This window comes from Schistocerca piceifrons, chromosome 3 (genome assembly GCF_021461385.2).
Source record: "Schistocerca piceifrons isolate TAMUIC-IGC-003096 chromosome 3, iqSchPice1.1, whole genome shotgun sequence".
Lineage (NCBI taxonomy): Eukaryota > Metazoa > Arthropoda > Insecta > Orthoptera > Acrididae > Schistocerca > Schistocerca piceifrons.
The window spans coordinates 122,949,515-122,962,359 of NC_060140.1; the positions used below are offsets into that span (position 1 = coordinate 122,949,515).

General features: G+C 43.3%; 1 protein-coding gene across 4 annotated transcripts in view; it reads left to right on the forward strand.

The window, feature by feature from the left end:
• The first annotated feature begins 504 nt into the window (after window positions 1–504).
• LOC124787939 (alanine aminotransferase 1-like) overlaps window positions 505–12,845 on the forward strand; it is a 56,169-nt gene continuing 43,828 nt past the window's right edge. For all 4 annotated transcript variants that reach the window (XM_047254933.1, XM_047254935.1, XM_047254934.1 and 1 more), the window contains exon 1: window positions 505–1,109. In XM_047254933.1, coding sequence (XP_047110889.1) covers window positions 819–1,109 — 291 coding nt within the window. In that variant the 5' untranslated portion in view covers window positions 505–818. The remainder of the gene's footprint in view (window positions 1,110–12,845) is intronic.

Here is a 12,845-nt window from a genome sequence, read left to right on the forward strand (position 1 = left end):
AACGTGTTTACTTCAAACATGTAGGCCTACCGACTTCATCACAAAACGCTTCATTATTTCAACTCGTTTTTAAGATCGCAAACGCTAATTACGTACTAAAAACGAAATGCAACTAAATCGAACATGCATGCACAACGCATAACACGTCTCTCAATAATTCAAATACCTTTTAATCGTTTCCAAAAGTCCTCTGAACTTCAATTCAACTCAAAAGCACGGCGAACATAGGAAGCGCGAGAGACGTCTGGCGTCATTTTTCTGCCAAAGCAAATCAACCAATCACGGGCAACTTCACCTATGGGCACTCTCTCTGTATACAGGCTCTCTAGTATTGTATCGCTCATGTTGCTATCTAGGAGGGCGCAACATGAACAGCAGCCAAAAACCGCAGGCCAGCTGGTTGGCAAGTATGAAGGCGAGGTCAGTGTGCGCATTCATCTGTTCCGCGGAACGATAGAGTATCGCTTTATCAACGACCCTCCGACCTATAAGCATTCGCACAGTCGGCGAACGCACAGCTAGTCGTAGGGGATTCGTTCTTCAAACGGGCTTTAGAGTAGTGGACGTGTCGCGTTCGTTTACCCGTTGAGCTGTTGCTGCGTTGTTTCTCTATCATTGTGCGTGCTTCTATGAATTCTGTACTAAGCTGATCGGACAGTTACCAGTAAACGTGGATGTACTATGGCTCTTATCTAAAGCCTTATATAACTTGGTGTAGAGCACGGCACGGTCTGCAATTCACTGTTCAGCTAGATTCTTTACTCTTAATCTCGGTAATTTCGAATTAGCGAGCACACATTTAAATTTCAAGTGCAGCCATGGCAGGAAGCAGTGTTTTTCACTCTGTGCGGATCCTTAATGGGCGCAACGCCATGCCGATAAATGAACGTGTGAACGTTGCTGCCACACTGTTTATGGACACCGTACGAATTTCCCCTTATTTATCTCGCACTGTGGTAACGGTCAGCAGTTCGAGCGGGCATCGTCCCAGCAAGCGAACGAAGAGTGTGACGTTGGAAACACTCAACCCGTGCATAAAAGAGATGCAGTATGCGGTTAGGGGACCACTCGCGAATCGTGCTTCGGAGATCGAAAAAGAACTGGAAAAGGTAAGATGACAGATGCGGATTGCTGTTTCTTCTACGTATATGTAATAATCATATATGGACTAGTGTTTTTGTTAAAATCGTAGAAAGTTTTATGTATTTGTTTCAGTCTACAGTATAAAAAGTGACAAACAATAAGCAGACTGGTACTACAGATGTGTGTCACTTATGACTTTCTGCGAGTGCGCAATGCGACTGACTCACTCTCATTGCTTGTGTAGCAGCTTAAACTTTTGTTTTTGTGAAAGACTGGAGTTTATCGCAGTTGCCATCGTATAAAAGCCGCCGGGTCTGTTTTGTTCTTTTGCTTTAACTGATTTAATTCGCAATTTTGTAGTGCAGTTTTGCAGCGTCCCCAGTTCCACAGCTGTAGTGCGAACACTCATTTGGCTGCCTGCCCTTATGCACTTCGATAGTAATTACTTGATTATACAACGGTGTATGCTTTTGTTTCTGAGAGAGAGAGGTTAGTGTATCGTTGTTACCGTCATCTGCAAGACACCAGGACTCGTTTTTTATGGCTTGAATGTGATTATTTGTAGCGTAGACCGAGATCCAGGTGAGTCTTGGATATTACCCTGTATTCACCGAGCGAGGTGACGCAGTGGTTAGACACTGGACTCGCATTCGGGAGGACGTCGGTTCAATCCCGCGTCCGGCCGTCCTGATTTAGGTTTTCCGTGATTTCCCTAAATCACTCCAGGCAAATGCCGGGATGGTTCCTCTGAACGGGCACGGCCGACTTCCTTCCCCATCCTTCCCTAATCCGATGAGACAGATGACCACGCTGTCTGGTCTCCTTCCCCAAACCAACCAACCTGCAATACTTGCGAAACCTCACGTTCCCACTGCACTGTTATTGAATTTGTTTTCGCGGAACCGCCCATACAATGAGGGCATTCCGTATAATTATCTCCACAACGAAGATTCCTTGTTAAGGTGAAGTCGTAGTAACAGTCATCATAAAAAGTGTCCAAGTGATTTATATATCGATAATAGAAAGGCCTGTATGCGGCAAAAACGATAAATAAGGGCTGTCTACACAAAACGAATAATTTGTACAAGTTTGTCACCAGTATCAAGTTACACATTTTACACGAACTAATTCGTATCGTCCGTCACTCCAACTAAGTTTCCGTGTTTCGGACAAATTCATTACTTTTCTTCTGCAACAGGTGCCTCTAAAACGCTGCAGCCTTTATTCACTATATTTCAGTATAAATAGTACAAATCTCCTTTATACATCAATGACAGAACGCCAACATGTGACAGAAGGGGAGAATTAATTCGGTATAAATTATTACTGCATATTAGCTTGTTTGCAGAGGGACTGCACAATATCTCTCCGAAACTTGGATTCTAGCACCAATAATGTCGAGGCTGCTGCTAAGTTAAATAGACTATTTACATCCCCGCGATCAAAACGAAAACATGTTACATCATTAGCTTTACAAGTCAGCCAAAGGCACCAGCTGTTCCGCCAGCTTATCTTCCCATGGTCGCTCGCGACAGCTATTATCAACACACTTCGAAGTTACGAGCGTGGTCGCCTCCTCATAAAGTTCTGTCAGAAATGCATAGGGATAGTGTTTGATTTGTGCGGACATAAGGGGACATGGCCGATCTCTGGAAACTGCGACAGGCTGGTACAGAATACAGGCTGCAGCGTCGTAGGGGTACCTGTAGTGAAGGCATGAAATGTATTTGCAGTTGCGAATATGGGTAACCATCAACTTATAATGGAATGGCGACAATGAAAATGTGTGCCTGAGTGGGTCTCGAACCCGGATTTCTCGCTTATCGCGAGCCGTCGCTTTACCATTAGCCTATCCGAGCACACTTCAGGGCCATACGTCGTCAACCGTGTATCTACAACCTGCACTAGTACATCCATTATGTACGAATATACTACTGTACAGGGGAGGCATTTTAACTGAAAATCGTCGGCCGCGGTGGCCGTGCGGTTCTTGGCGCTTCAGTCCGGAACCCCCCGACTGCTACGGTCACAGGTTCGAATCCTGCCTCGGGCATGGATGTGTGTGATGTCCTTAGGTTAGTTAGGTTTAAGTAGTTCTAAGTTCTAGGGGACTGATGACCTCAGATGCTACGTCCCATAGTGCTCAGAGCCATTTGAACCATTTAACTGAAACTCGCTTGTCCAGTGTCGACGAATAAATACGATATTGCAGTGTGTGTGTTGTTTAGAATTACGATGCAATGTTTCTTCGGACATATATGCATGCATGTGGAAGCCGTGACACCTCTCGTTCTTGTGTTTTCTGTGGCACATGTTCAAAAATGGTTCAAATGGCTCTGCGCACTATAGGACTTAACATCTGAGGTCATCAGTCCCGTAGAACTTAGAAATACTTAAACCTAACTAACCTACGGATTCGAACCTGCGAACGTAGCGGTCGCGCGGTTCCAGACTGAAGCGCCTAGAACCGTCCGACCCCACCGGCCGGCGATCCCAAATGTTCCCAAATCTCTCGGGCCAGGAGACAAATACAGACAGTAATTAACAGCACTGCAATTGGTCGAAATAGTGGTACTGTGCTCAGCAGTGAAATATTATGAAGTTAGTATCCACTCAGTCATGGTCCAGACAGGAACTCAGATTGTAGCAAAGCAAAATTAGAAATGCTGAACTCCGTTTTCAAATGTTCGTCTACAACCGAAAATCCAGGAGAACTGCTCCAATTTAATATTCGTATCGCTAAAAATAAGTGTCAGTGTCAGTGGCGTTAAGAAACAGCTGAGATCGTTAAAACTGAACAAAGCTCTAGGGCTTGATGGAACCCCTGTCAGATTCTGTACTGAATTTGCGGCTGAGTTAGCTCCTCTTTTAACTATAATCTAGCGTAGATCCCCAGAACAAAAAACAGTGCCCAATAGTTGGAAGAAAGCCCAGGTCTCGCCCATCTACAATGTTAGTAACAGAAATGGTCCACAAAATTACTGTGCAATAGCTTTCCCATCGATTAGTCGTAGAACCTTAGAATATATTCCGAGCTAAAATGTAACGATATCACTTGAACAAAATGTCATCGTATGCCAACCAGCACAGATTCCGAAAACATACACCTTGCGAAACCGAACACGCACTTTTCTCAAATGATGTCCTGAAAGCAGTGGATCAAGGCAGTCACGTAGATGACTTTGGAAAAGCATTTGACTCACATGCCCTTATTATCGAAAGTATGATTATATGGGGTGTCGACTGAAATTTGTGGCTGGATTGAGGATTTTTTGGCAGGGATGACGCAGCAAACTGTCTTGAATGGAGAATCATCGACAGACGTAGAAGCAACTTTGCGTGTGGCCTGGGGGAAATAAGTTGGGACACTCGCTGTTCATGTTGCACAGATGTGACAAAAGACATGGGATAACGATACGCATATGTACAGACAAAGATAGTATCGCGAACACAAACTATAACATGACAGTGCGTTCGTGGAGCTGCCATTTGTACTCATGTGATTCATGTGAAAGGATTTCCGACATGATTATGGCCGCATGACGCGAATTAACAGACTTTGAACGCGGAATGGTAGTTGGAGCAAGACGCGTGGGACATTCCATTTCGGAAATCGCCAGGGAATTCAATATTCCGAGATCCACAATGTCAACAGGGTGCCGAGAACATCAAATTTCAGGCGTTATCTCTCACCACAAACAACGCAGTGGCCGACGGCATTCACTTAACGGTCGAGAGCAGCGGCGTTTGCGTGGTGTTATTAGTGCTAGCAGACAAGCAACACTGCTTGAAACAATCGCAGAAATCTATGTGGGACGTACGACGAACGTATCCGTTAGGGCAGTACGGCGACATCTGCCGCTATGGTAGCAGACGACCTCTACATCTACATATCTACACATGTACTCCGCTAGCCACCAAGCGGTGTGTGGCGGAGGGCACAATTCGCGCCAAAGTCATATTTCCCCTCCTCCGTTCCACTCGCGGATAGCGCGAGGGAAAAACGACTGTCTGAACGCCTCAGTACGAGCTCTAATTTCCCTTATCTTTGAATGGTGATCATTGCGCGATTTGAAAGTTGGTGGGAACAATATATGCTCTACATCCTCGGCGAAGATCTGATTTCGGAATTTAGTGAGCAGCTCCTCCACTTAGCGTGCCGTCAAATGCAAGTGTGTCCCACTTCAAACTTTCGATGAGATTTGTAACGCTCTCGAGATGGCTAAATGTACCAGTCACGAATCTTGCCGCTCTTCTTTGGACCTTCTCAATCTCATGAATCAGACCCAACTGGTAAGGGTCCCCCCATACAGAAGAACAATATGACTGGAACACGTATTATGTTCGAGTATAATGACTTTTCTGGAGACTAGATATCTACTCTGTAGGAATCAGCATGGGTTTCGAAACAGACGGTCGTGTGAAACCCAACTCGCGCTATTCGTCCACGAGACTCAGAGGGCCATAGACACGGGTTCACAGGTAGATGCCGTGTTTCTTGACTTGCGGAAGGCGTTCGATACAGTTCCCCACAGTCGTTTAATGAACAAAGTAAGAGCATATGGACTATCAGACCAATTGTGTGATTGGATTGAAGAGTTCCTAGATAACAGAACGCAGCATGTCATTCTCAATGGAGAGAACTCTTCCGAAGTAAGAGTGATTTCAGGTGTGCCGCAGGGGAGTGTCGTAGGACCGTTGCTATTCACAATATACATAAATTACCTTGTGGATGACATCGGAAGTTAACTGAGGCTTTTTGCGGATGATGCTGTGGTATATCGAGAGGTTGTAACATTGGAAAATTGTACTGAAACGCAGGAGGATCTGCAGCGAATTGTCGCATGGTGCAGGGAATGGCAATTGAATCTCAGTGTAGACAAGTGTAATGTGCTGCGAATACATAGAAAGATAGATCCCTTATCATTTAGCTACAATATAGCAGGTCAGCAACTCGAAGTAGTTAATTCCATAAATTATCTGGGAGTAGGCATTAGGAATGATTTAAAATGGAATGATCATATAAAGTTGATCGTTGGTAAAGCAGATGCCAGACTGAGATTCATTGGAAGAATCCTAAGGAAATGCAATCCGAAAACAAAGGAAGTAGGTTACAGTACGCTTGTTCGCCCACTGCTTGAATACTGCTCAGCAGTGTGGGATCCGTATCAGATAGGGTTTTTAGAAGAGATAGAGAAGATCCAACGGAGAGCAGCGCGCTTCGTTACAGGATCATTTAGTAATCGCGAAAGCGTTACGGAGATAATAGATAAACTCCAGTGGAAGACTCTGCAGGAGAGACGCTCAGTAGCTCGGTACGGGCTTTTGTTGAAGCTTCGAGAACATACATTCTCCGAAGAGTCAAGCAGTTTATACCGATCCGTTTTTGGTTAGTCATTGTTCCCGTGCAAAGTTGATTGAGAAGTATTGGGAAGCTTTTCAGCAGAATCGGAATGAAACGTCGCGAGCTATCGCATTGTGATTTGTTGTGTTCCTGTTGGGCTAAGGAAGTTATAGTCTGGTGCAATGCGTCCTTTCAGTCTTCAAAGGTGAGGAAACCACAATTGTATTTGTTTGGTGACACAAATATAGGCAAGTCAACATCGATTGAAAAAATTTTAGGCCGTAAACATGAGGTGTATATGCCTTATTGTACCGAATTTGGATTTGAGCCTGTAATTCATCAATACATTCTGTAATTTTGTTTGAGGAATTTCGTCCGATGAACCGTTGTGTTATTCGCAGGAGAGACTGTGGAGTCGTAGGAGGCCGCGTACAACATCGTCTATTACTCTGGGGAAGATGTGTCATTGTTGTTGTTGTTGTTGTTGTGGTCATCAGTCCTGAGACTGGTTTGATGCAGCTCTCCATGCTACTCTATCCTGTGCAAGCTTCTTCATCTCCCAGTACTTACTGCAACCTACATCCTTCTGAATCTGCTTAGTGTATTCATCTCTTGGTCTCCCTCTACAATTTTTACTCTCCACGCTGCCCTCCAACACTAAATTGGTGATCCCTCGATGTCTCAGAACATGTCCTACCAACCGATCCCTTCTTCTAGTCAAGTTGTGCCACAAGCTCCTCTTCTCCCCAATTCTATTCAATACCTCCTCATTAGTTCTGTGATCTACCCATCTAATCTTCAGCATTCTTCTGTAGCACCACATTTCGAAAGCTTCTATTCTCTTCTTGTCTAAACTATTTATCGTCCACGTTTCACTTCCATACATGGCTACACTCCATACAAATACTTTCAGAAACGACTTCCTGACATTTAAATCTATACTCGATGTTAACAAATTTCTCTTCGTCAGAAACGCCTTCCTTGCCATTGCCATTCTACATTTTATATCCTCTCTACTTCGACCATCATCAGTTATTTTGCTCCCCAAATAGCAAAACTCAATAAAGGAGTATTTCTTTCCCCCATTCCTGTCAATTGTTCCCTTATGCTCTCCCTGGAACTCTGTACAATATATTTTTTATTCTAATAGCATCTTGCAGACCCTTCTGGCATAGCTCGCAGACCCCTGGGGGTCCGCGGACCACCTGTTGGGAACCACTGTTCTAGACAATGAATGGAAACAAAATGCTCATTCTTTCTAAAAGAATATACCGTTTTGGATGTATAAGAAAGAGGAAAATCTCATATAAGTGAGACCTGAATTTAGGTCAATAAGTACCTAAGTTTCGTTTGCAGTTCACATTTGTAGCCTACGTCTACTTTCATACTTGTGAGGTCTGTTCAAAAAATTCCACAACTTTGTCTACAAAATTTTTCAACGCTTACCTTTTACTTATTGTGCATGGTTTCCTTCGGAATACTCTCCTCCACAGTCGATGTACCGCTCCCAAAGCCGTTTCCACTTCCGAAAGCAGTCTTGGTACGCCTCTTGCTGGATCGGGTGAAGCACCGTTTACCAGGTGTAGAAAGTACGGTGAATGAGGCAGCACAGTTATTTCGTTCTTCGTGTAATAGTCACACACCAACAGAGGTGAATGTGCGGGTGCGTTATGGTAATGCAAGAGCCATCAATTACCTCGCCACATTTCAGGCCGCTTCTTGTCACATTTTCTCGTAGGCGTCGTAACACGTCCCGACAGTGCCACCGATTAACAATTTGTCCCTGTTGCACCAATTCATGATGAACTAATCCTTCAAAGCCAAAGAAAACTATCAGCATGGCTTTGGCGTTTGACCTGATGATCTTTTTCTGGCCTTGGAGAACCTTTCCCGACCTACTGTGAAAATTGAACCTTGGTCTCAACATCATAACCGTAGACCTACGTCTCATCACCAGTTATGATTCTCTAAACGAACATCTCGTTCTCATTTGCGCTATCCAAAAGCTTTTCACAGATTGTAAGGTGAATTTCCTTCTGGTGTTGACTCATAAGCCGTGGGACGAACTTGGTGGCAACACGATGCTTTCCAAGATGCTGTGTGAATATTTCGTAACATGATCCAACTAAAATGTTACATTCTTCTGCAATCTGTCGGACAGTGTGGCTTCTATTGGCACGCACAGTTTCGCTGATTTCCTGACATGATCGTCGTCGGTAGATGTCGACGGGAGAGCTGAACGAGGGTCATCTTTAACTTCCGTCCACCCATTTCTAACCGTGTGAACCATTCGTAACGCTGAGTACGGCTTAAGTACTCATCACCGTAGGCTTCCGGCATTTGGTGATCTCTGTTAAGGTTTTCTTGTGTTTTAGGCAAAATTTAATGCAAGTGCGTTGCTCCTCGAACTCTACCGTCTCGAAATTCGCAAAGTGCGCGACACAACGTTCTACTCAACACAGCACTGAACAGTACGTAACAGACATACAACAATGAAACTTCCCGCAGGTACACATTAAACACAGGCGTGTGCAGGGATGCAAACCGCATTTCGTTGCAACTCACCATTGGTGCGAAATTACGAATGTTCCGAAATTTTTTGAACAGACCTCGTACATAGGCTGACTTCCTTGACGTCATCTTTTTGTTCCTGTTTTGTCTTGAAATACTGTATTAGGAATTATTTCTCATTTTGTGACATTATTTTGTGTTTCAATCAATTAATTTATCTCAGTAAAGTTAAACACAGATACTCATAGGAAACATTTTGGTATTGATTTTAACTTCCATGTCCCTTGGGTAGTGAGTAGTATTTGTTATTTGTAACGATGTAGTGAAGGATAGCTGTTTCGTGTGCTAATAAATCAGAGGAAGATATTGTTAAGATTACATTTTGACTTACTGAAGTATTAACAACAAAATAGACTAAGTGTTTCTTATTTTCTCTTCTTACTCGATTTGGAGGATCGTGTCCAGGGTAATACTGTAGTGGAGTGTTATAGTTCAATTCTTTTATCTTGGCGGCTCGCGCATGCCCGCCCAGACGCGCCATAGTATAGCATAGTTCGCAAGCTTACGTTTAGGGGGGAGCGCACAGTTCATGAAGTCAAGCCACCACGGCCGCATTAACCCTTTCGCTGCTACAGAGACGTGCTCCCCGCATTCCGCGCTGTGCGCGATTTTGTCACTGCACTGCTCGCCTGTGCTGACACATGGTGTTCCGACTGCTTTGACACTCTTATCATTAGATTCCACAAAAACTATTTGGCCCAAAAATTAGATTTTTACACATCTTCTTGACTGATACCTCCCCCCCCCCCCCCCCATAAATGACTTAATTTTGTTTCGATGTTCAACTCAGTTATTATGCAGCATTAAATATAGTAAACCATTGCACGAAATTTTGAAGAGTTTGCAGAGGTAAAAGTGCATAGAGTATATTTTCCGTATGGTCGATTTTAGTTGCCACAATGTTGAGAATGAAATGTGGACAAGATACCTAAATTTCACATAAAATTTACTGTATAACAATATCTCATTTAATTTAAGTACCACATAGGTGTCGTATGTAATATTGAAAAATATTCCGTCTTTCGCGACTGTAACAAAAGTTTTATTTACACCGGGCACGTTTGGTTTATTTTAAAGCACTTCAATCAATCAAAAGGAAGTAGACAAAATACATTAAACAAAACTGTGGACTTACAAAAACATTAGGACTTGAATATACCGTCTATCAGTGAAGTACTCTGAGCTATGTCAAATATAATTTTTATGTGTGGCACACACAAACAGTGTTTATTTGCTAAAACACTGATCAGCCGACACAAACGTTGAATATTGTGTTACCGCAGCACAAAACTACGAAAGGTGACTTGGCAATGGAGGAGACAAAATACTGTCCACTGAAGATGCTTCAAAAGAGAGAAACGCGTCTGGTCTAAATAAGTCACTTATTACAGTTGCAGAAGAGGAATATATTTCAATACCATTGGTAAAACTGCGACTGTGGAACAAAAACAATAAAGAGAACGTGAGTACCATTGTGTATGTGCCATACCTTTCATTGATCGAAGCGCTTTAAAATAAAGCCAAACGCGCCCGGTGTAAATAAAACTTTTATTACAGTCGCGAAAGCTTGAATATTTCTCAATATTACATACGATACCTATGTGGTACTTAAATTAAATGAGATATTGTTATACAGTAAATTTTATATGAAATTTAGGTATCTTGTCCACATTTCATTCTCAACATTGTGGCAACTAAAATCGACCATACGGAAAGTATACGCTATGGACTTTTACCTCTGCAAACTCTTCAAAATTTCGTGCAATGGTTTACTACATTTAATGCTGCACAATAACTGAGTTGAACATCGAAACAAAATTAAGTCATTTATGGGGGGAAGGTATCAGTCAAGACGATGTGTAAAAATCTAATTTTTGGGCCAAATAGTTTTTGTGAAATCGAATGATAAGTGTGTCAAAGCAGTGGGAACACCATGTGTCTGCACAGGCGAGCAGTGCAGTGATGACAAAATCGCGCACAGCGCGGAATGCGGGGAGCACGTCTCTGTAGCAGCGAAAGGGTCAATGAAGAGACAAAGCACTAGAAATTTCAAAAAATTGCATTCAAACGAATAAAATCCGTGAAATAAGACACTTCGATATCATTTTTAAATAAAAGAAAATATTAAGCACCGCACGAAGTTTCAACTCTTCACCTTTCGCTTATTAACCCAACGCCTTAACTGTTACACTAACGCACCTCTTCAAGAAAGGAGACTCCATGAGCACTCTAACAGGTCACGCAAAATACTGACAAACACTGTTGATATGATTATGAATTACTCACACTTCGTCGAAGTACAATGGGAAATAAACAATTACCGCTGTTCTTTATTGTGAAAAAGCGGTTCGTGAGATTGATACAAACACCTTTCCTTGCTATCGCCTGAATTAGGAGTCTTATTGCTTGTTTGGTTTAATTAATTACTAGAATATGAAGCAATTGGTATAAAGAATGCTTTTTCCAAACTTTCTATAAAAGAAAGTCTGCTATCAAGACATTGCTTTTGTTCTATTACTTTATTTATGACTGAACGTTTCTAAAACTGAAGACACTCGTCCGTGCTCTGCTCTGCAGTCGAGATCTGGCAACGTCGTTCTCTGCTCATTGGCTGACTGTGTTTTGTGATGTCAGATGCGCAGAACGAACCTAAACTCGGCCGCCAACATAAATGACGCGCACTTTAGTGTTCATGTGTGTGGGAAGGGGGGGGGGGGGGTGGGAGGGGGGAGAGGGAGGTAGGTGTGGCTGGCTGAGAGAGCCGATGCGTGGGCGACGTTTTGTTGAATTGGTAGTATGGTGGAGACAGACGTGTGGGAGGCCCCACCTCATATTCTCGTGGGAATTCCACGTAGTTTGGGACTGAAATACCATGCACATAAACTGCAGAAAAGACTGACGGTATTTTACTCGTGACATGGCTAAGAAGTGGTTTAAGTCATATCTACAAAGCCGGCTGCAACATGTTGAGACCTGACATACTGTATAAGAGTTTCTGGTAAAACACTTATCAGACCCACAATATATTAATATAGCCTTCCACAGGGGAGTGTATTAGTCTCAATCCTTATTCGTATTTACACTGGTGTCCAAAATTAAAACAACAAACGGACATTTTGCAATGTTGCAATTATTTTGCCACATAACACTGTAAACAAGTGATAGTAAAGTAGGAACAATGTGTACAATACAGAACATAACTGCAACAAGCATAACGGTAGATAAAAACGTTCTTCGTATTTTCCAACCTAACGGGTTTGTGGACACATTCCGACAACTGATTATGTGCTCAGTATGGGATGTTCAAATAGTTCAAATGGCTCTGAGCACTATGGGACTTAACATCTGAGGCCATCAGTCCCCTAGAACTTAGATCTACTTAAACCTAATTCACCTAAGGACATCACACACATCCATGCCCGAGGAAGGATTCGAACCTGTGACCGCAGCGGTCGCGCGGTTCCAGACTGAAGCACCTAGAACCACTCGGCCACAAAGGTCAGCTAGTATGAGGTGTGGCCACCTCTGGTGGGAGTACAGGCCTGAGAACGACGGGGCATGCTGTGAATGATGTCACAATCTCGTTTTGAGGCAACAAGGCCCGTTCTTCTTGCAGAGCTGCTCACATGTCTTGAAAATTGATTGGTGGATGCTGATGTGATGCAGCCCATCTCCCTAGTGCATCCCAGACATGCCCTACGGAATTCAAATCAGGAGAGCGAGAAGGCCACGCCAGGCGTCGAATATCTTCCGTTTCCAAGAAAACATCAACCACCCATGCTCCATGAGGTCGAGCATTGTAGTCCTTGAATACGAAGTCTGAGCCCACAGCACCTCGAACAACCAT